Source organism: Loxodonta africana, chromosome 3, assembly GCF_030014295.1.
Source record: "Loxodonta africana isolate mLoxAfr1 chromosome 3, mLoxAfr1.hap2, whole genome shotgun sequence".
Lineage (NCBI taxonomy): Eukaryota > Metazoa > Chordata > Mammalia > Proboscidea > Elephantidae > Loxodonta > Loxodonta africana.
The window spans coordinates 32,599,309-32,619,050 of record NC_087344.1 but is presented as its reverse complement, the minus strand read 5'-3'; the positions used below and the strand labels follow the sequence as shown (position 1 = coordinate 32,619,050).

General features: G+C 52.0%; 1 protein-coding gene across 1 annotated transcript; it reads left to right on the top strand.

Moving 5' to 3' along the window:
* The first annotated feature begins 1,575 nt into the window (after positions 1-1,575).
* Positions 1,576-18,266, top strand: PLVAP (plasmalemma vesicle associated protein). The gene is made up of 6 exons (XM_064280944.1): positions 1,576-1,971; positions 5,826-5,922; positions 6,007-6,719; positions 9,476-9,539; positions 9,694-9,775; positions 16,192-18,266. Exons 1-6 carry the CDS (start codon positions 1,591-1,593, stop codon positions 16,196-16,198), a joined length of 1,344 nt encoding a protein of 447 aa, XP_064137014.1. The 5' UTR covers positions 1,576-1,590; the 3' UTR covers positions 16,199-18,266.
* Positions 18,267-19,742: the final 1,476 nt, after the last annotated feature.

The window sequence follows — 19,742 nt, the reverse complement described above, 5'->3', positions numbered from 1 at the left end:
TCCTCCTCCCACCCTGCTCTGGGGGCTCTGGGTGGGCCTGGCCAACCTGGATAAACAGCTGGTTGGGCACCAGCTGCAGCCCCCGACCCTTCTCACCCCGCCCAACCCCCTTGAGCTGCCAAGGGTCCGGAATCACTGGGGTAGCTACAAAGGCCAAAGGTCAGACAGTGGTTTCCTGACTCCCCCTGGGAACTTCCTCCTTCTCAACTCAATCTCCCTCCCCTCCCCCTCTTGTGGAGCACCACCCTGGAGGACCCCTCCCCTGTCAAGTAGTCCCCCACTACATTACCCTGGCTAATGGGAGGGGTCCCCACGCCCTGGCCCTCACCCTACTATCTCCCACAGTGGACAGCAATTATGTTATTGTCATCCAGGACCCAGCTTCCTCCTCAGCCCTGTCTTCCCCAGCCCAGCTCTGACCCCCCGACCCCTGGGGCTAGGGGTGTCTGTCTCAGGCTCTGTCTCCCCAAGACTGGGGGTCAGTATGGGTTCGAGGGTCAGGAGGTCAGGAGGCAGGAAGCTGAGCCCCAACCTAGTCGGACACTTCCCAAAATCTCCCTGAGGCCCGAGTCGTGCTGCTGAGTAATATTAATATTAATAATAACAGCAGCCAATCTTTTCTCGTGAGCCTCACCACAGCTCTGTATCTTACAGAGGGGAAAACTGAGGCACAGAGAGGCGAAGCCCCTTGCCTGAGCTCACACAGGCTGAGTTCCAAATCCAGTGTTCCTTCTGCTGGCCCGAAGCATTTATTGAGCGCCGACATGAGCAGACATTAGGTGGATGAGAGAGTTTGGGGAACCTAGCGCTGCTGCAGTCCACGGTCCAGCTCTCCTCAAGGAGCTCTTGAGTGCAATTAATAAAAAAAAAGAAATTTTTTTTTTTTTTTTTTTTTTATTGTGTACCCAGCTCTAGGCTTAGCCCTTCTTAAGTATTGTCTCATTGAACCATGCTGTGCTGTGGGTACACATTCAGCCAGCCTGCAGGGGTTAAATTCCAGGAGGTCTTCGAACCATGAGACCCAGGGCAAGTCCCTCCTTCTCCCTGTGCCTCAGTTTCCTTCTTTGCATAACAGGGATAGCAACAAACCTGGATTGACTGCTGTCAGGTTGACCCTGACTCATCGCGACCCCACGTGTGTCACAGAACTGTGCTCCACAGGGTTTCCAATGGCTGACTTTTCAGAAGTAGATTGCCAAGAGTTTCTTCTGAAGTGCCTCTGGGTGGACTTGAACACCCAATTTTTCAATTAGTAGCCGAGCACATGAACTGTTTGCGCCACCCAGGGACTCCAACAAGCAGGGGCATTAAATGAGATCATACACACCTGGTGCTGAGAACAGAGCAAGGGCAGGGGAGGGGAGAAACTGAGGTTCAGGGAGGCGGGTCACCCCTGGCAGTTGCGCCTGGCCCCCCCTCAACAGCCCGGGTGGGAGTGTTGTGATAACCCACAGCCCCTGTTTCCTCCTGGCCAGGAAGGAGCCAGGCAGAGGAAGTATTAAAAGAAGTAATATAAACACTCCTCCTGTGGCGGTATCCAGGAGGGGCCGCCGCCGTGCCCAGAGCAGACCAGCCACCCGAGGGGTGCACATGGGCCTGGTCATGGAGCGTCGGGGGCCATACTCGCGGGGGCTGCACAAGGCGGGGGTTGGTGAACACGGCTGCTGGTACTACTTGCGCTACTTCTTCCTCTTCGTCTCACTCATCCAGTTCCTTATCATCCTTGGCCTCGTGCTTTTCATGGTGTATGGCAACGTGCATGGTGGCACTGAGTCCAACCTGCAGGCCACCGAGCGCCGGGCCGACGTCCTCTATGGCCAGGTCGTGGGGCTCACAGCCACCCAGACCAACCTGACCAAGGAGCTCAACCTCACCACCCGTGCCAAGGAGGCCATCATGCAGCTTCTGCTGAATGCCCGCCGTGACCTGGACCGCATAAACGCCAGCTTCCGCCAGTGCCAGGCTGACCGGGTAAGGACTCGGGCCCCTCGCCACCCTGGGTAGCTTTACACCGTCTCTCTGAGCCCCTGTGTCCTCATCTGTGAGACGGGGACTCTCACAAACCCTACATTTTACCTGAGGAGCCCCTGTTGATAAACAGTGAAGACTTTTTCATAGGGTAAGTATAAAAACCCAGTGCCGTCGAGTCGATTCCGACTCATAGCGACCCTATAAGACGGAGTAGAACTGCCCCCATATAGTTTCCAAGGAGCACCTCGCAGATTCGAACTGCGACCCTTTGGTTAGCAGCCGTAGCACTTAACCACTACGCCACCAGGGTTTCCAGGATAAGTATATCCCATTCAATTTGGGGGCTATATTTATCCTAAAAAAAGATTCGTTGTTTATCTGAAATCCACGTTGACCTGGGCATCCTGTGTGCGAACTGGCAGCCCAAGCCCATGACACGATATGTGTAAAGAGCTCTCAATGAGCCCACATATACCAGATGCATGCAAATTGTTGTCGTTGTTGTTAGTTGCCCTGGGTTTGATTCCAACTCATGGCCACCCCATATGTGCAGAGTAGAACTGCTTCATAGGTTTTTCAAGACCTTTTGGAAGCAAGTTGCCAGGCCTGTCTTCAGTTAAATAAAAGCTCTCAGCCTTTGGTTCTTATTCATAATAACTATAACCAACCCTTTGCCGTCAAGTTGATTCAGACTCATGGCGACTCCACGTGTGTCAGAGCAGAACTATACTCATAAGGTTTTCAGTGTCTGCTTTTCCACAAGTAGATTGCCAGGCCTTTCTTCCAAGACACCTCTGGGTGGACTTGAACTGCCAACCTTTCGGTTAGCAGCTGAGCACACGCACTGTTGGCATCACCCAGGGGCTCCATAAGAACTATGTTGTTGTTGTCGTTGGGTGCCCTTGAATCAATTCCAACTCATAGCGACCCTGTAGGACGGAGTAGAGCTGCTTCATAGGGTTTCCTAGGCTGTAACTTTTAAAGGAGCAGATCACCAGGTCTTTTCTCCCTTGGAGCTGCTGGTGGGTTTGAACTGCTGACATTTCAGTTAGCAGTCACGCCTTTAACCACTGTACCACCCGGGATCCTCATAATAACTATATTTCCCTTGTGACTGCATCCACCTTATAAATATTACCACATCATCGAATCCAAGGAGGTAGTGAGAATTTGTAAACCCTTTCACAAACCAGGAAATGGAGGCCCGAGAAGAGGAACTTTCCAGGTGGGGGGGTGGGCAGAAAAAGATGGCCTGGGGGACAGTCACAGCCGCATCCTGAGGGTCATGTGGAGACCCCATCACCCCCTTGCATCCCCAGCTCTTGCAGAACACACTGTCAAGTGTTACCTCACATACAGCTTCCCTGGGAAGGTCCCACCAACCAGGGATAGCAAGGAGAGGGGACCTTGAGAGCCTCCCCTCAGGCTGGGGCTGGGACAGGGGAGATGGGGAGGGCAGGAGTGAGAGGACGCTGGGTGGGGGGCAGCGGTGGTTTCTCCCACAGGAGGAAAGATCTACATTGGGGCCTCAGACCACCCAGCCCTCCCCACTGGGCTGGAAGGATGTAGGGAGTGCCGTTCAGACGACAGGGTCCTGTGTACCCCTTTAGACTCCCAGGGCAGGTCCCCATCCTTCCACTCAGACTCTCAGGACAGGGCCGTGCCTCCTCTACTCAGACCCCCAGGGTGGAGCTGTGTTTTCTCCCTCAGACTCCCCTAGGACAGGGATACCCCACAGTTGGTGCTTGTCACCGCTCTCAGAACCCGCACCCATATCTCTCCCCTCAGCCTTGGGATCAGCCAGTTTCCATCTCCCAGAACAGTCAGCCGCCCAGCCTGGGAGCCACTGAAAATCCCAGAATCACAAAATCTTAGACTCACACATTCATCCCAGATTCCCAGGCCCTCCCCCAACCCTCATCATAAAATATATAAACATTTAAGAATCTTGGATGGTTAAAACTTTAAATTTGAGAATCACAGCCTCTTTTCCACTTCAAGTGTCAAATTCCTCTTACCTGGAACCCCTTAGGTTTTTTCCAACAACTCTGGGGTCCTCAGAGTCCCGTGCTGCCCCCCAGAGTGGCTTCCTTTCCACCAAGCCACAGCAACCCCACACGTCTCTGATCTTAAAAACCCAGTTGCTGTGGAGTTGACCCAGACTCATGGAGACCCCATTTGTGTCAGTGTAGAACTCTGCTCCATAGGGTTCTTAATAGCTGAGCTTTTGAAAGTCAATTGCCAGGCCTTTCTTCCTACGCACCTCTGGGTGGACTCGAACCTCCAACCTTTAGGTTAGCAGCTGAGTGCAAAAACCGTGTGTACCACCCAGGAGGGACTCTGATCATAGTGGGTCTGAATCTTGGTCTCTCCCTAATCCTGGTTGTGCTAGAAATATGCCCTAGCCAAGTTGACATACATTTTTGGAGGACGCAATTCAATCCATAATAGCACCTTTGTCGAAAATCTGTTAACCTCAACTGTGCACACAGTGTGTCTACTCTTCATCCATGTTGTAGCAGGTATGGGCACTTCATTCCTTTTTATTGCTGAATAGTATTAATTGTAAAACCTTTGAAGACTGCCTTAGTTTCCCAGGGCTGCCATAAAAAGTCAATGCACGAGGCTGCTAACCAAAAGATTAGAGGTTGGAATCTACCCAGAGGCACCTCAGAAGAAAGGACCCGGGTTCCACCTCTGAACAACCAGCATTGAAAACCCCTATGGAGCACAGTCTTGCTCTGACACACATGGGGCATGGGGTCACCACAAGTCAGAATCGATTTGATGGCAATCGGGTTTTTTTTTTTTTGGGGAGGGGGGTGACTTTAAAGATGAGAAATTTGTTGTCTCACAGTTCTAGAGGCCAGAAGTCTGAATTTAGGGTGTTGGCAGGGTCGTACTCCCTCCTAAGTCTCTAGGGGAGAATTCTTCCTTATCTCTTTCAGCTTCTGGCAGCCCAGGCTTTCTTGGCATTCCTGGGCTTTTAGATATCTCATTACTTGGCTTCTTCTGTCTGTCTTCTCACCCGTGTGTGATTCTGTCTCTCTGTCTGTCCCTTTCTTTTATTAGACACCACTCCGGAAGGATTTGGGTTAGGACCCACCCTATTCTGGTATGAGTCCCAAACTTTTTAAAAAAAAAAAAAAAACAAACCCGTTGCCATCTAGTGGATTCCAACTCATAGTGCCCCTATAGGACCAAGTAGAACTGCCCCATAGGGTCTCCAAGGATTGGCTGGTGGATTCGAACTGCTGACCTTTTGATTAGCAGCCAAGCTCTTAACCACTGTACCACCAGGGCTCCAGTATGAGTCCCTGGGTGGCGAAAATGGTTAAGTGCTAGACTACTAACCAAAAGACTGGGAGTTCAAACCCATCCCGAGGCAGCTTGGAAGTTAAGGCGTAGCAATCTGCTTCCAGAAAGTTAAAAAAAAACCTGTTGCCATGCAATCAATTCTGACTCACAGCAACCCTGTAGGTCACAGTTTTGAAAACCCTATGGAGTAGTTTTACTCTGCACACATGGGGTTGCCAAGAGTCAGAACTGACTTGACAGCAACCAACAACAACTACTCTGATATGGCTATTAATTTAACTGATAACATCTGCAAAGAAAATCTCTATTTCCAAACAAGGTCACATTCACCGGTTCAGGGGTTAGGACTTCAACATACCTTTTTGGGAGACACCATCCAACCCATAACAAAGACCAAACCTACACCCCCTGTGAATCCAGCCAACCAGGCCACATGGGTGCTCAGCCTGGGACCTCAACCCTGAGACTGAACAGCCCAGGGCGGGGAGCCCACAGGCTTGGTCACTGGCCTCCATCTTGTATCCCTGTCCTCACAGGCCATCTACCTGAACAACGAGCGATACATGGCTGCCATCATCTTGAGTGAGAAGCAATGCAAGGAGCATCTCAAGGGGAACAACAACAGCTGCAATGGTGAGTAGGGTGGGTAGTCGGGCACTGGGGTGGTGAACACCCAACCCCCAAGCCTTCCCGTGTCTGAATCTCCTGTGTCCTTAGCTTTGCTCCTCATGCTGGGCCAGAAGGCCAAGACGCTGGAGGTGGAACTAGAAAAGGAGAAGGCCGTGTGCGCTAAAGACAAGGAGGCCCTGGTGTTGGGCAAGCGGGTGGTGGAGGAGCAGCTGGTCGAGTGCGGGAAGACCCAGGGGCAGCTGCAGCAAGAAAAGCGCATTGCGGAGGAGCGACTACGGAAGGTGGAAGCCCTCTGCCTCCGGTGGGACAAGGATAAGTTTGAGACGGACCTGCGGAACATCTGGAGGGATTCCATAATCCCACGTACCCTGGACTCCCTGGGTTACAGTCCCTACCACCCCTTCACTGGGGAGATGGCCTCCATCCGCAGGACCTGTGACCACATGCCTGAACTCATGAACACCAAGGTGGCAGAGCTGGCCCGCAGTCTGAGAGTAGACATCCAGCGCGTGGCCAGCGAGAATGCGGACCTCCAGCGCCAGAAGCTGGAGGCTGAGCACGGCCTGCAGGCCAGTCAGGAGGCCAAGGAGAAAATAGAGAAAGAGGCCCAAGCCCGAGAGGCCAAGCTCCAAGCCGAATGTGCCCGGCAGACCCAGCTAGCTCTGGAGGAGAAGGCGACTCTGCGAAAGGAAAGAGACAACCTGGCCAAGGAGCTGGAGGAGAAGAAGAAGGAGGCGGAGCAGCTGAAGATGCAGTTGGCCATCAGCAACTCAGCCCTGGACACCTGCATCAGGGCCAAGGTGGGCTGGTGTCCCCACAAAAGGGATTGGGGTTGGGTCTGGAGGCCAAGGTGGTAGTGATGTTGAACTTGAGTTTGGAGTTGGCTTTGAGGTTGATTTCCATGTCTACGCTGGGTTAGTTAGGACTTACTGAAAGGTTTCACTGGCATTAGGTTGGGATGGAGTTTGGAATGAGAATTGGCATTGAAAATGGGATTGTGTAGGATTAAGACTGGAGTTGAGGGTAGAGTGGCTGGTCGGTCTACAGTTGGGTGAAGCAGTAAATGTAGGATTTTAGTTGCTTTAGGATTGGTTTGAGTTTGGTCATTGAGGCTGTATTTGGAATTGAGTCTGGGATGGTTGTTGAGTCTAGAGTTGGCTTTAGGGTTACGGTCATGTGTTAGTTTATGGTTTTTCTGGCATTAGGATTGGGGTGGAGTTTAGAATTAGGAACCTAATTGAGAAAGAAGAAAAGGAGAAGAGTTGAGGCTGGGGTTGAGTTTAAGGTGGTTAGTGGTCCTCAAATTGGTTTAAGGATAGGTTAGGGATTCATCTAGGGTTGAGATTAGGATTGGGGTTGGGGTTAAGATTGGGGTTGGAGTCAGAGTTGGGATGTATTTGTGTTGAAGGTTTCAGGGGCATTGGGTTAGGGTTGCATGAGACGTCAGGTTAAGGAAGGAGGTTATGTCACTGGGTGCCACAAATGATTAAGCACTCAACTTCTAGCTGAAAGATTGGCAGTGTGAACCCACCTGGAGGCTCCTCAGAAGACAAGCCTAGAGATCTGCTTACAAAAGGTGATAGACTTGAAAATCCTGTGGAGCAGTTCTATTCTGCACACATGGGGTCACCATGAGTTGGAATCAATTCAGTGGCAACCATCCAACAACATGAGTCAAAGTTGGTGTGGACATTGAACTGATAGAGTTCAATGATAGCATAGTTGGGCTGAGGCGAGTTTTTGGTGACTGCTGCGTCTGGAATTGGTTTGGGTTAAAACTACAGCTCCATCTAGAATTTCATCAGCCTTAGAATTGGGGTCGAGTTGGAGTTTGGAGAGTGAGAAAAGGTTAAAAGTTGACTCAGGGTTGCATGTAGGGTGGCAGGCCTAGGGCTGGATGAGAAATGAATCTAGAATTTCTCTTGCTGTGGGATTGGATTGAGTTTAGGCATTTAGACTGGAGTTGAGTCTGTGGTAGGTATAAGTGGTTGTTGGGTCTCGAGGTGGTTAGAGATTTGGGGCTAAAGATGAATTTAGGATTTCATTGGCTTTAGGATTGGGATTGGCATTGACAATGCTGTCTTCATGAAACTCCCAGACTTTTGGGAGAGACAGATAAAAATAAACAAGTCATGGTTGTAAGAATAGTCAAGAGCCCACAGTTATTAGGCTCTTATTGTGATCTTGGCACAGTTCTGAGCACTCACTCAGTGGGTTAAGAGTTGAGGTTGGGTTGGGTTTAGCGTGGCTGGTGGATCTAGGGTTGGAGTTGGTATGTATTTGAGTTGAAGGATTAGGGGGATACTGGGTTAGGGTTGAGGAACATTGGGATTGGGGTGAGGGTCAGGGCTGGGCCTAGAGTAGAAGCCTATGTGAATGCTCGTCTTGGGATGGAGCTTGGCTGAGGGCTGCGTTGTGGTTAAGGTGAGGGCTCCATGGAGGTTTGTCTTTAAGACTGAGGAGGATTTGAGGGTTGATTTGTGACTGAGGATGGGTTTAGGGCGGGGGCTCTTTTGGGGTTAAGGTCAGGGCTTCATGGAGCACTGGCTTTAGGATTAGAGTGGATTTCGAGGTTGAGTTGGGAGTGAGGATGAGTTTAGGATGGGGGCTGGGTTGGGGGTAAGTTTCAGGTAGAGGTTGAGCTATAAAGTGGGAATTGGGGTTGAGTAGGGTGTTGGTGTTGGGTGGAAACCCTGGTGGCGTAGTGGTTAAGTGCTACAGCTGCTAACCCAAGGGTCGGCAGTTCAAAGCCACTGGCGGCTTTGAACTGCTGACCCCTCTTTGGAAACTCTATGGGGGCAGTTCTACTCTGTCCTATAGGGTCACTATGAGTCGGAATCGACTTGACGGCACTGGGTTTGGTTTTTTTGGTTTAGGGTGTTGGGAAGCTGTCTGCAGGTAGGCACGCTTCAGCCTAGGGCTGGGACTGGGGCGATGAAGTTGGGATTAGACTTTTCATATTGGGTGAGTCTAGGGGATGTGGTTGGAGTTGGAGTTAGATCTAAAGGTATGGTCAGACCAGGTTTGGGATTGGATTGGGTTTAGGTTGGGGCTTTCTTCTAAGGGAAGTTTAGTTTTGAAGTTAAGGTCAGATTTTAGGGCTATGATTAGGTTCAGAATTGGCTTGGATTTTCGTTTGGAGGGATTTGGCTCAGGATTTCGGGAGGATTTGAGGGTAAGGATGGAGTTGGTTTCAGAGTAGGTTGGCTTCAGTCTGAGAGGGCCAGTCTGGGTGGGTTGACACCATTGGGGTTGTGGACTGGGGTTGGGTTAGAGCTGAGGTTGAGATGGAGACTGAGGCAGGGCTAGCTCTGAGGAGTGGGATCTCTGAGGGCAGACAAGCGGAGCCTGTCCCTGGAGTCCCCAAGTCCTCTGAGGGCACATGGTGGGTGCAGGTGATTATATGCTTATCATTGGTGTGCATCCTTCTCTGTGACTGTCTGTCTCTCTGTCCTGGAAGGACTCAGACCCAGGCGTGGAGGGGCAGAAGTCTCCTGGTTTCTGAGCTCAGGGGACCTCTGCTCCTGACAACCTCCCTCTACCCTTCTTCCCACAGTCGCAGCCGATGCCCTTTCCCTTGCCAAGACCTGTGGGCTCTCCCCTCAACCCTCCACCCATTGGTGAGTGACGGAGGGTAGAACCAGAGGGAGGGGGGTCTTTTCTACCCTGCACCCCACTCCAGCCCCACTATCCTAGGCTGCCAGGCCATCCCCCAGCCCAGGGTCAGGGGCTGCTTGGCCAATAGGTGGGCCTGACCTTTCCCTCTCCCTGCAGACCCAGCTAGCCTGGAGGAATTCAAGAAGAAGATCCTGGAGTCCCAGCGGCCCCCTGCAAGCCATGTGGTAGCCCCATCCAGGTGAGGTGCTGGGCAGGCTTAAGGGCTGCACATGAGGCTGGGACCAGGGCTCGAAATGGAGGGAGGATCATCTCACACTTGCTGCTTCTGTAATTGAGTGCCTGCTGTATACCAGGCCCTGTGCTGGGTCCAGAGATACAGAAGCAACCAAGACACATTAGGTTCCATCCTCACAAAACTCCCAGAGTAGTGGATAAGACAGCAGTGAACAAGTCATGATGACAAGACTGGCCAAGAGCCCACAATTATTAGGCGCTTATTGTGAGCCTGGCACAGCTCTAAGCACTTTGCATGATAAACTCATTTAATCCTCACAACCCTAACAGGTGTGAGGAGGGAAAACTGGGGCACAGACAAGGTGTGCATCGTGCTTGTAGTGAGTTCGAGGGAGTATACCCAAAAACCCTATAGGACAGAATAGAGCTGCCCCATAGAGTTTCCAAGGAGCGCCTGGCAGGTTCGAACTGCCGACCTCTTGGTTAGCAGCCGTATCACTTAACCACTACCCCACCAGGGTTTCCTTTATTGAGGGAGTGTAGGAGCTGATAAAGGAAAAATATATGGCCACGAGATAGGAGCATTGCACGACGAGCTATTTATTGGAGCCAACACATTGACAGTCCCCTGCAGCAGAAGGTCTGTGAGGAAGGTCTGGTGCAGGAAGCCACCAGAAGGGGAAGAGGGCAAGGAAACCCTTGGGGAAGAGGAGAAGGGGAGGGCTGATGTGTGCCTAGATGATGTCTTCTGCAGCAAGGTGGAGAGGCTGGGTCAGAGAGCTCCGAAGGCACCAGCAACTTGTTGCTGTTGTTAACTGCCGTCGAGTTGCCCGTACTCATGGAAACCCCATGCACGATAAAACAAAACACTGCCCGGTCCTGTGCCATCCCCATGTTTGGTTTTAGATCAGATCATTGCGATCCATGGGGTTTTCATAGGCTGATGTTCAGAAACAGGTCACCAGGCCTTTCTTCCTAGTCCGTCTTAGTCTGCAAGCTCTGCCCAAAACTGTTCAGCATCACAGCAACACGGAAGTCGCCATGGACAGATGGGTAGTGGCTGTCCATGAGGTACATGGGCCAGGAATCAAACTGGGTCTCCCACATGGAAAGTGAGAATCCTACCACTGAACCACCACCTTAAGGTCCTCATCACTACAGGATTTTATTGTACCTAGGGTCAGCAGATGTTGGGCCCAGTTTTGCAGGGTATCTAAAGCAGGCTGGCCCTAAGTGGCTAAAAATCTGCTTTCTTGGACCATTTTTAAAACAATTGGATGTGTACAAATTTGAATTTGGCACTGGCAGGTTTTTTTGGGGGGAGGAGTCCCTGGATGGCACAGTGAACGGACTTGGCTGCTTACCAAAAGGTGGGCAGTTCAAGTCTACCAGAGGTACCTTGGAAGAAAGACCTGTCTATCTACTTCCAAAAAAAAAAAAAACAGCCATTGAAAACCCTATGGCGCACAGCTCTACTGACACACAGAGGGTCACCATGAGTCAGAGCTAACTCTATGGCAACTGCTTTTTTGGGGGCGGGGGAGAGGCTAACAGGCTTCAGCTTGCTATGAAGAAGTAACCTGGGGTTGATACACAGAGGCTATCTTTGGCTCATTGATGTAACAGGGGGCCAGGTAACAGAGCCAGGGAATGCAGAGCTGGGACTGGAGCCCAGGCTCTCAAACACCAGATAGGCAAATGAAGGCCTGGAGCTGGAGGGTGAGAAGGAGCTGGCCCTAGGGAGAGTGGAGGGAACAATGTTCCAGGCAGCAGACACAGCACGTGCAAAGTCCCTGAGGCTGCACTCGGGTAGGGAGGGTTTGAAGACCAGCCAGAAGGGGTGTGGCTGGAGCAGAAGAAGCAAGAGGGAACAACATTCAAGAGTGACCCTGGGCCTCTCACCCAGCCCTCTGCCCCTTGGTTTCCACCTCTCTAAAAACGAGGAGCCTGAGGTCAAGGGTATGGAAATGCTTTGGCCACTGTAAAAAGCAAGGCTGGGGAGCCTCAGCAGGACACATTAAGGGCACCTGGCACACACTCAGGCCGTGTCCTGACACCCGTGAACCCCTCCCCAACCGGGGCAAGTCATACGTTGGGGACACGCTGTGCGTCACTGGGAAGGTGACTCAGACTGACTCCCTGAGAACGCTGTGCTCCTCCAGGGTGGCGGCTACTCCTGTTCAGGATGCTGGTGCTGACTGAGGGGCCGGGGATGGCATTCCCATTTCACATTAGAGCCCAAGCTAAAGGAGGTGCTGGGATTTTAAGTCAGATGCCTTGGATCCCAAAACCTGTGCCTTTGACCATTTTGCCTGGCTATTATTGTCAGCCTGGCTGTATTGCAGCCTCAGGGAGCTGAGTGCAGGCACTTGGGCAAACAGATTTCCAAAGTCCTTGCTTTGTAAAAACAGCGTGACGGTAGTGTCTGACCTCCTCTAACTTCACGAGGGGGAGGGAGAATCAAGAGCAACAGCCCAAGGCTGATTTCTATGAGGCAGGGGTCAGACATGCCTCCTCTCTCCGCCATCTTTACCAATTCTAACACCAACTATCCCTCCCACAGCACTCTCTACTTCTCTGCTGGGTTTGATAATTCATTGCAATGGCCACACAGAACTCACAGTCAGTACTCACAATTATGGGGTTTATTACAGAAGTAACTGTTACTATTCAGGGTCAGGAACACCCAGGGTACAATTCTTCATTAGGACAGACTTTTCCCAGCCATGCTCACAGGCACGCCTCTCCGTGGCCCTAAGCCTCTACCCAAAGGCACTCAGCTTTCTCTCTCCGTGGGCCAAGACCCACTGTGCAGTCTCCGGCTGCCAGTCTCTGCTGCCAGTCTCTGCTGCCAGGTCTCTCCTGCCACCACTTCTCACTGTCTTCAGGGTTACGGCTCACTTCTCTTTCAGTCTCCTGCTTCTAGGAGCTTCTCAGCACAGGGATCGTGGGCCCAAAAAACATGCTGGCTCCTGGCTGCTCCTCCTTGGTTGTGGTGGGATCTTCTTGCTTCTTTTCCTCCTCTGGAGTGGCTCATTTCAAGCCCGCGGGATGGCAAAACTAACCAATCCCTTTGGTGGGCTACAAGTACCCTATCACACAGTCCCACTGAATCACTTGGGTGGAAGTTACAAGACCATGGCTAGAAAGGCCACACAAAAACGATCTATAAATCGAAGCTGTCAGCTCCCCAGGAGGCTCCATGTCCAGCTCCCCCATGCTTTTTCTTACATACCCACCCCAAAAGATGGGGGAGCTCACTCCCTTACAGGACTGCCCTCCAACTGTCTGGGGGGCTTCACGTCACTTCATCTTACATACCCCCTGTGATGGGGAGCTCACCTGCTTACAGAACTGTCCTCCAGCTCTGAATAGCTTTGTTTCTCACAGGGAAGGAAGCAAGAGGGTCCGGAAAAGACCCTGCTCCAGACAAACATGACTTTTGTCCCTCCGTCTTGGCCCAAAGCCCTCACAGCAAGGAAGGAATTTCTATTATTATCCCCATTTCTCAGAGGAGGAAACTGAGGCCCCAGGGAAGTGACCAGTCTGGGGTCACGCAGCAGCAGTGGCGAGTCAGACCGGGCTTTGAGCCCAGGGCTGCAGCTGAGAACCAGGGAAGCACTTGACATTGTTTACCCCAAATGACGTCCCCCTGCTGAGAAAACAATGCCCACTCAAGCCTGGGCCCCGCCTGGCTTTCTCTGCAGGGTCGCAGGAAGGGCCTCTGGCCCGCTTAGCTCCAGCTATGACTGCCTGCCCCCCGGGGAGCGGGGTGGGGGAGTGGTGTGTGCGTGTATCAGCTCTGGGTTCAAGCTCTGGCTCAGCCAGCCAGGATACCTGGGCCAAGTCACCGTACTTAGAATCACAATACCCAAATTTTAGATGCATCTGATCAGAGGCCAGTTTGAGGCCCACCCTGCCCCAAGCATGGGGGGGGAGCTCATTCCTTTTCCATTTTCTGAACTTCAAGAAAATCTCCACCAGTGCTAACTCACCCTTAACTCTTCCTGGGTATTTGCAAACCTCCCGTGTTTGCAAAGCAAGAGCAGACTGGGGCTCAGCCTTTAGCCTAACTCGAGGACAAAGTGTTGCTGTTTATTGGACATTTTGAAGTCATTTGCTCTCGATGGCAAGTGCAACAGTGTTCCTGGACTTGGTAAGGCCAGGTGTCCTTTGGAGAGAAATTTGTTTAAGTTAAAAAAGACCATTGATATAAAGGCAAATATTAAGTAAATGTTGGTACAGGCCAATGTGGCCAGAGATGGCAAAAATCACCAGGAGGGTTCCTGAAAGATTAAAGATGTGAGTTCAGCTCTTGCTGGCTTTGAGCTGGGCTCAGGTTCATGACTATTATGATTCTTTTGTTCCTGAGTGGAATTCACTGTGGGTTCATTGTTGAACCCGTACTTATTGAGCAGCTGCTGGTCCCTGGATGGTGCAAACAGTGAATATGCTCAGTTGCTAATCAAAAGGTTGGTGGTTCGAGTCCACCCAGAGGTACCTTGGAAGAAAGGCCTGGTGATCTATTTCTGAAAAATCAGACACTGAACACCCTATGGAGCTCAGTTCTACTCTGACATATGGGGTCACGATGAGTCAGAATTCACTTGATGGCAACCAGTACTTGTACTGTGTCCTGGGCATAGGCTGGGTGCTGGGGACACAGGGTAGAACAAGGCACAGACTCCCCCAACCCCCGACAAGGCTCACACAGTACAGAGGGAAAGACAGATGGTAAACCAGATAAAGCAGTCATTACAAGGCCCCTTGGTGATGGACGAGGATTTAGTGATGGGCAGGGTTTAGGACCAGAAGCTTCTGGCCCTGAAATGGCACCAATTAATTTTTGTTAGACTACTAACTAAAAGGTTGGCAGTTCAAATCCACCCAGCAGCACTGCGGCGAAAGAAAGGCCACACCATCTGATTACAGCCAAGAAAACCCTATGGAGCACAATTCTACTCTGAAGCACATGGGGACACCTTGAGTTGGAATCAACTTGATGGCAATGGGTTTAGTTTGTTCTTTTTTTTTTTTTTTGGAGATGGGTGAGACAGGAAAAGGATGAGGAGGTGTGAGGAGGCTGCAGTGTTGGATGTGGGTCAGGGAGGGCTTCACGAGGAGGGGACATTGTCTGAACAAAGAGCTGAAGGAGGTGAGGGAAAGAGCCATGGGGAATCCCCAGAAGGGTGAATCAGGAGAGGGCAAGCCTGTGCAAAAGTCCTGGGGTAGAATCATGCCTGGTGAGTTTGAGCTAGGAGGCTGGTGTCACCGGAACCAAGTAATCAATCAGGTAAGTGGGAGGAGGTGAGAGCCAGGAGGTGACGGGCAGGGAGGACTTTGGGAGCCGAGAGAGGGTTGTGGCAGAGGAGGGAACAGATTGTGGGGGGCAAGCGGGCGGCAGCCAGGAGAGGGCAGAGGTGACGGCACTGGTGATGATGGGGCTTCCGAGCCCCATTCTCCTTGTCTGAAATACGGGGACCATCCTTTCTTGTAGACAGAAGGGCAGGAGTGGAACCCTGGCCCCAAATCGGGGAGAATCCTGGTTGACAGGGGAGGTGGAGCCAGGAAGGGGGACAGACCTGGCCAAGGAACGTGAGGCCCTGGGGCCCCAGGGAAGAGACAGGGAAGGAAGGGAGGGGGCCAGCGGAAGCAGGACTTGGCCGCGGCCCCCTCCTTCCCCCACCAGGAAACAGCCTCCTGCCAACCCCTGACCCCTCACGAGAACCTCTGCCAGGCCCAGGAGGGGGAAGGGCTCTCCAGACAGCAGCAATGAGCTGGAAGTCATACAAGGGAATCTTGCATCATTTAGGACTTTCACAGCGGGTTGAGTCCCTGAGAGGGTGGCTGGGCAGGGTGAGAGCAGAGGGAGAGCTGGATGCCAGGTCCAGAGGTTCAGGCTTTCTCCTGAGGGCACTGGGGAGCCATAGCAGGTGTGTGAGCAGGGGCAGGCTCACTAGAAAAATACTTCTGGGAGTGAGGCACCAGCACCCAGTCAATTCTGTGTTGACAACAGAGGGAGACTGAGGCTGGCCTCAGGTCCCAATGCGGGGGACCAAGGGCTACTGAGCAAACTCCCAGGATCCCCAGGACTCTGGGTAGTGTTGGGACAGCCAGACAGGCTGCAGCAACTGCCTAGAGCACAGGAGGGGTCCTCTCTGAACCTCAGTTTCCTCATCTGCACAATGGGGAGGTGTGTTCCTCCCACAGTCTGGGGAGGTTCAAAGAGTGGGAGTTGAAGAAGGAGCCTGAACCCCAAAGTAGGCTGGGGGTCCTTGGGAGCAAGGAGGGACCCAAGGCAGGAGGAGGCAGGGCTGGTTTCTCAGGACATCTTGCCTCTGAAGATGAGCCTCTAGGGCTGGCAAGGTCTGTCTGTCCATCTATCTGTCTAATGGACTGTTGTGTGTTTGTTTGCTCCAGTGGCTGAGGAGACTCCAGGCCTCGAGGACCAAGGGGGCCCCCGACTTGATGGTGCAGCAAAATGCTCACGGTGCCGACACAGCCCTCCTGCCGTCTGCGAGCCCAGGCCGTAGGTGGACAAGCTTCCCACTCACTGCACCAAAGACCTCCCCACCCCCACCACCACACTCAGTGCTGTCTCACAGCCCCACCCCCACACCACACAACCACCGACAGCTGATGTCCAGAGTGACAATGTCATTCACAGGCATGGCGACAGTATCACACAGCAAGGGTGACAATGTCACCTCCAGACACGTGATGGCATCACCCACAGACACAGTGATGACCATGTCACACAGAGACATGGTGATAACATCACATGCAGTGACAATGTCACAGACACGACAACATCGCACATGGTGATGACATCACACACGGCAACATTACACAGACTCAGTGACAATGTCACATATACACAGTGACAATGTCACCCACAGACACAGCAATGATGTCACACACAGACATGACAATGTCACACATGGTGACATCACAGAGTGACATCACACACAGATTCAGTGATAACACTACACAGAGACATGGTGTCAACATCGCACACACAGTAGCGATATTACACACAGATATGGCATCAGTGTAACAGACACAGCGTCTGTGTCGCAGAGTGACAATGTCCCTTCACACCCGCTTTTTTTATTCACCTAGTGTCACCTCCCCATGCACATGGCCAAGCCCCCCGCCATGGCCCCCACCCTGTCTGCACACCTCATACCCCACCCCCATCCCCTACTGCCTGATCTCCAGAAGCTTCCTCACACCCGCAGGGCTGGGCAGTGAGAACAGGAAGACATTAGCTGCTGTCCCCACTTGATGGTTTCCAGGCCCCTTCACAGGGGGCGCCTGTCCAGGAGTGGGAGGAGCCCCTCCTCCCTGCCCCTAAATGCCCAGAGAGGGAAGTTGTCCCCATTATTCCTCCTACCCCCAGCCCTGCCCCATATAAATGTTACTGGCACTTAATAAATGTTAGCAATCCCTTTAAAGACCTCAGAGCCCTGATTTCTTCTTTGAAAAGAGACCATGTGGCTGTGAGCCACAAAAAAAACTAGAAAGAAGATGAGAACTGAACCCAACCTCCCTCTCAACTTCCCCAGGCCACTAGATCCCTCACCAAGAACAAACGTGGGGACAACACCAGGATCCCCCAAGATCCTCCGCTGGCAAGATAATAGCTCATAAGCATTTAATGAAATGCCTACAAAGCATAGCCTTGGGACAGCTCTGATTGCTGTTAAATTGAGGATTTCTCTTCAAAAGCAGGTTGCCGTTTGAAAATGATTTGTAGCTTTGGTTTCTGCAGGATTGCAAAGAATCTTCCAGGTGTTGACAGTGATTACAGAGGTACAACAGCCTGCAAAGAATTGCAGGAACTCCTGATCTCCAAAATGATTCCAGGAGCAATATCACGAAAGTCCCTGGCCATTGTTTTGTTTCGTTTTGTTGGTTGGTTTGTTTTGTTTTGTTTTTGCAGCAAGAAAAGACAAAGGCTGTCAACCTTAGGGACACTTCGACTTATCTGTATCACTGAACTAGCCAGTGTTGTTGTTGTTGTTTGCTGCTGACGAGCCAGTCCCCAACAAAACGAGACGCTGTCCGGTTCTGCGCCATCCCCGATTGGCGTCAATCAGACCGTTAAGATGCACAGGGTTTTCATTGGCTGATTTTCAAGAGTCGATCACTAAGCCTTTCTCCCTAGTCTGTCTTAGTCTGGAAGCTCCACTGAAACCTGTTCAGCATCATATCAACATGCAAGCCTCCACTGACAGATGGGTGATGGTTGTGCACGCGGCGCGTTGGCCAGAAATCAAACCCGGGTCTCCCACGTGGGATGCTAAGATTCTACCACTGAACCACCACTGCCTCATAAATCAGCCAATAGCCAGGGAAATACAAATGAAAGGAACACAGAAAATCACACTGCACCCAGCAGACCCTAGGAAAAAATTATAAAAAGCCATAATGCCTATTGCTGGTGAAGTTGCAGAGAAAAGGGCATTTTCCTACAGGCCTCCTAGAAATGCAAGTCCCATCATGGTTCTTCTAGAAATTATTCAATATTTACAGGAAACAAAGCAAATGGGCATCCATGGAAAAACTGCTTAAAAATTATGGTCTAAAATCTCAGCTTGTCTGAGGTGGAGATACCTACCCCTCCCCCATCCTTCCAAGCACATCCCCTGGGACCTGAACAGGGAGGGTGTGAGTCAGGAGAAGCCGGGGCTGACAGCGCCACGCTTAGGACAGGCCAGTCTGCAGGGACAAAGGAGCGATATTTCCTGGATGCGGAAGTGAGGGAAGCACTCGGCTGGGGCTCCACCAAGCCAGGCCAGGGCAGTCAGCCAGGACAGCCTCCCAGACGGGCCGGCCTGCTGCCCCAAGGAAGTGGGGACGTCCCTGACTCTGAGCCTACTGCCCTGGAAGCCCACAGTCAGGGAGACACAGACACTGGCTAGCCCCAGCAACCACAGGAGCCTGATTTGGGGTTCCTGGGCCAGACATCTCTGGGTTTGAATGAGTGGTCAGTTTTCTCATCTGCGAAATGGGCATAATAACAATTCTAAACTCTCAGGATAAACAGGTACAGGTCTCTAATGCTTCTTTGGTCTCTGCCATCTAGAACATCTCAGGATATCATCCCATCCTGCCGGCCCCATGGCTGGGCCTGGCTCAGCCCTCCTACACCTGGACCTGAGCCTCCACCTCCAGTACAGCCCCATGATGACCCCAGAGGATCTTTCTGCCACAAAGATCTGACTCTGTCCCTCCCCTGCTCACACACCCTCCATGGCTCCTTATGGCCCTGGAGAGAAAGTCCAGCTGTTAAACAAGCTCTTTTGTGGCCCTGCACAGTCCAGCCTTTGCCTCCAGCTGTCCTGGACATTTAATTCTCAGATTGAAGACTTACCGAGCCTTTAGTTATGCTGTGCTCTTGGACTGAAATACCCTTTTCTTGCCTGGAAAACTCCTCATCTTCCTGCAAAGCTCCAGAGTCCCCTCCTCTAGGCAGCCGCCCAGGTTTAGCCCTTGTCCCGTTGGGCAGGAGGTGTTTGAGTCTGACTCTGAACGTTCTTTGGAGGCCAAATGGGGTCTGCGCGTTGAAAAGGGAGCACCTGGCCTGCCAGCCCCCTCTCTGACCCTTCATTTAGCTGCTGGGTGAGGTTCGGACTCTTTGGGGATTTCCTGTGACCTCTATAAATAACCCCCTGGCTGCTTCCCACAAACCGCCTCACCCTTCTTGGAAAAAAGGAACTGTAGCCAAGGACCTAGGTCCAGCAGCCTCCTGCCAAGGCAGCGGGGGCAGGGGGAAAAGCACTGGTCAGCTTGCCCGGAAGTGCATCCCCCTCCCCACCCAGACCCTGATGCCGCTCACCCCTCCTTGGGAGCCCTCCCAGACCCTCCCCACTCTGAGGACGTATGGACACCCACCCCCATTTGATTCACGGTTTTGCTTTTTTTCCCTGGGCCTCAGTTTATTTTTCTGCTAGTGGACATCATAG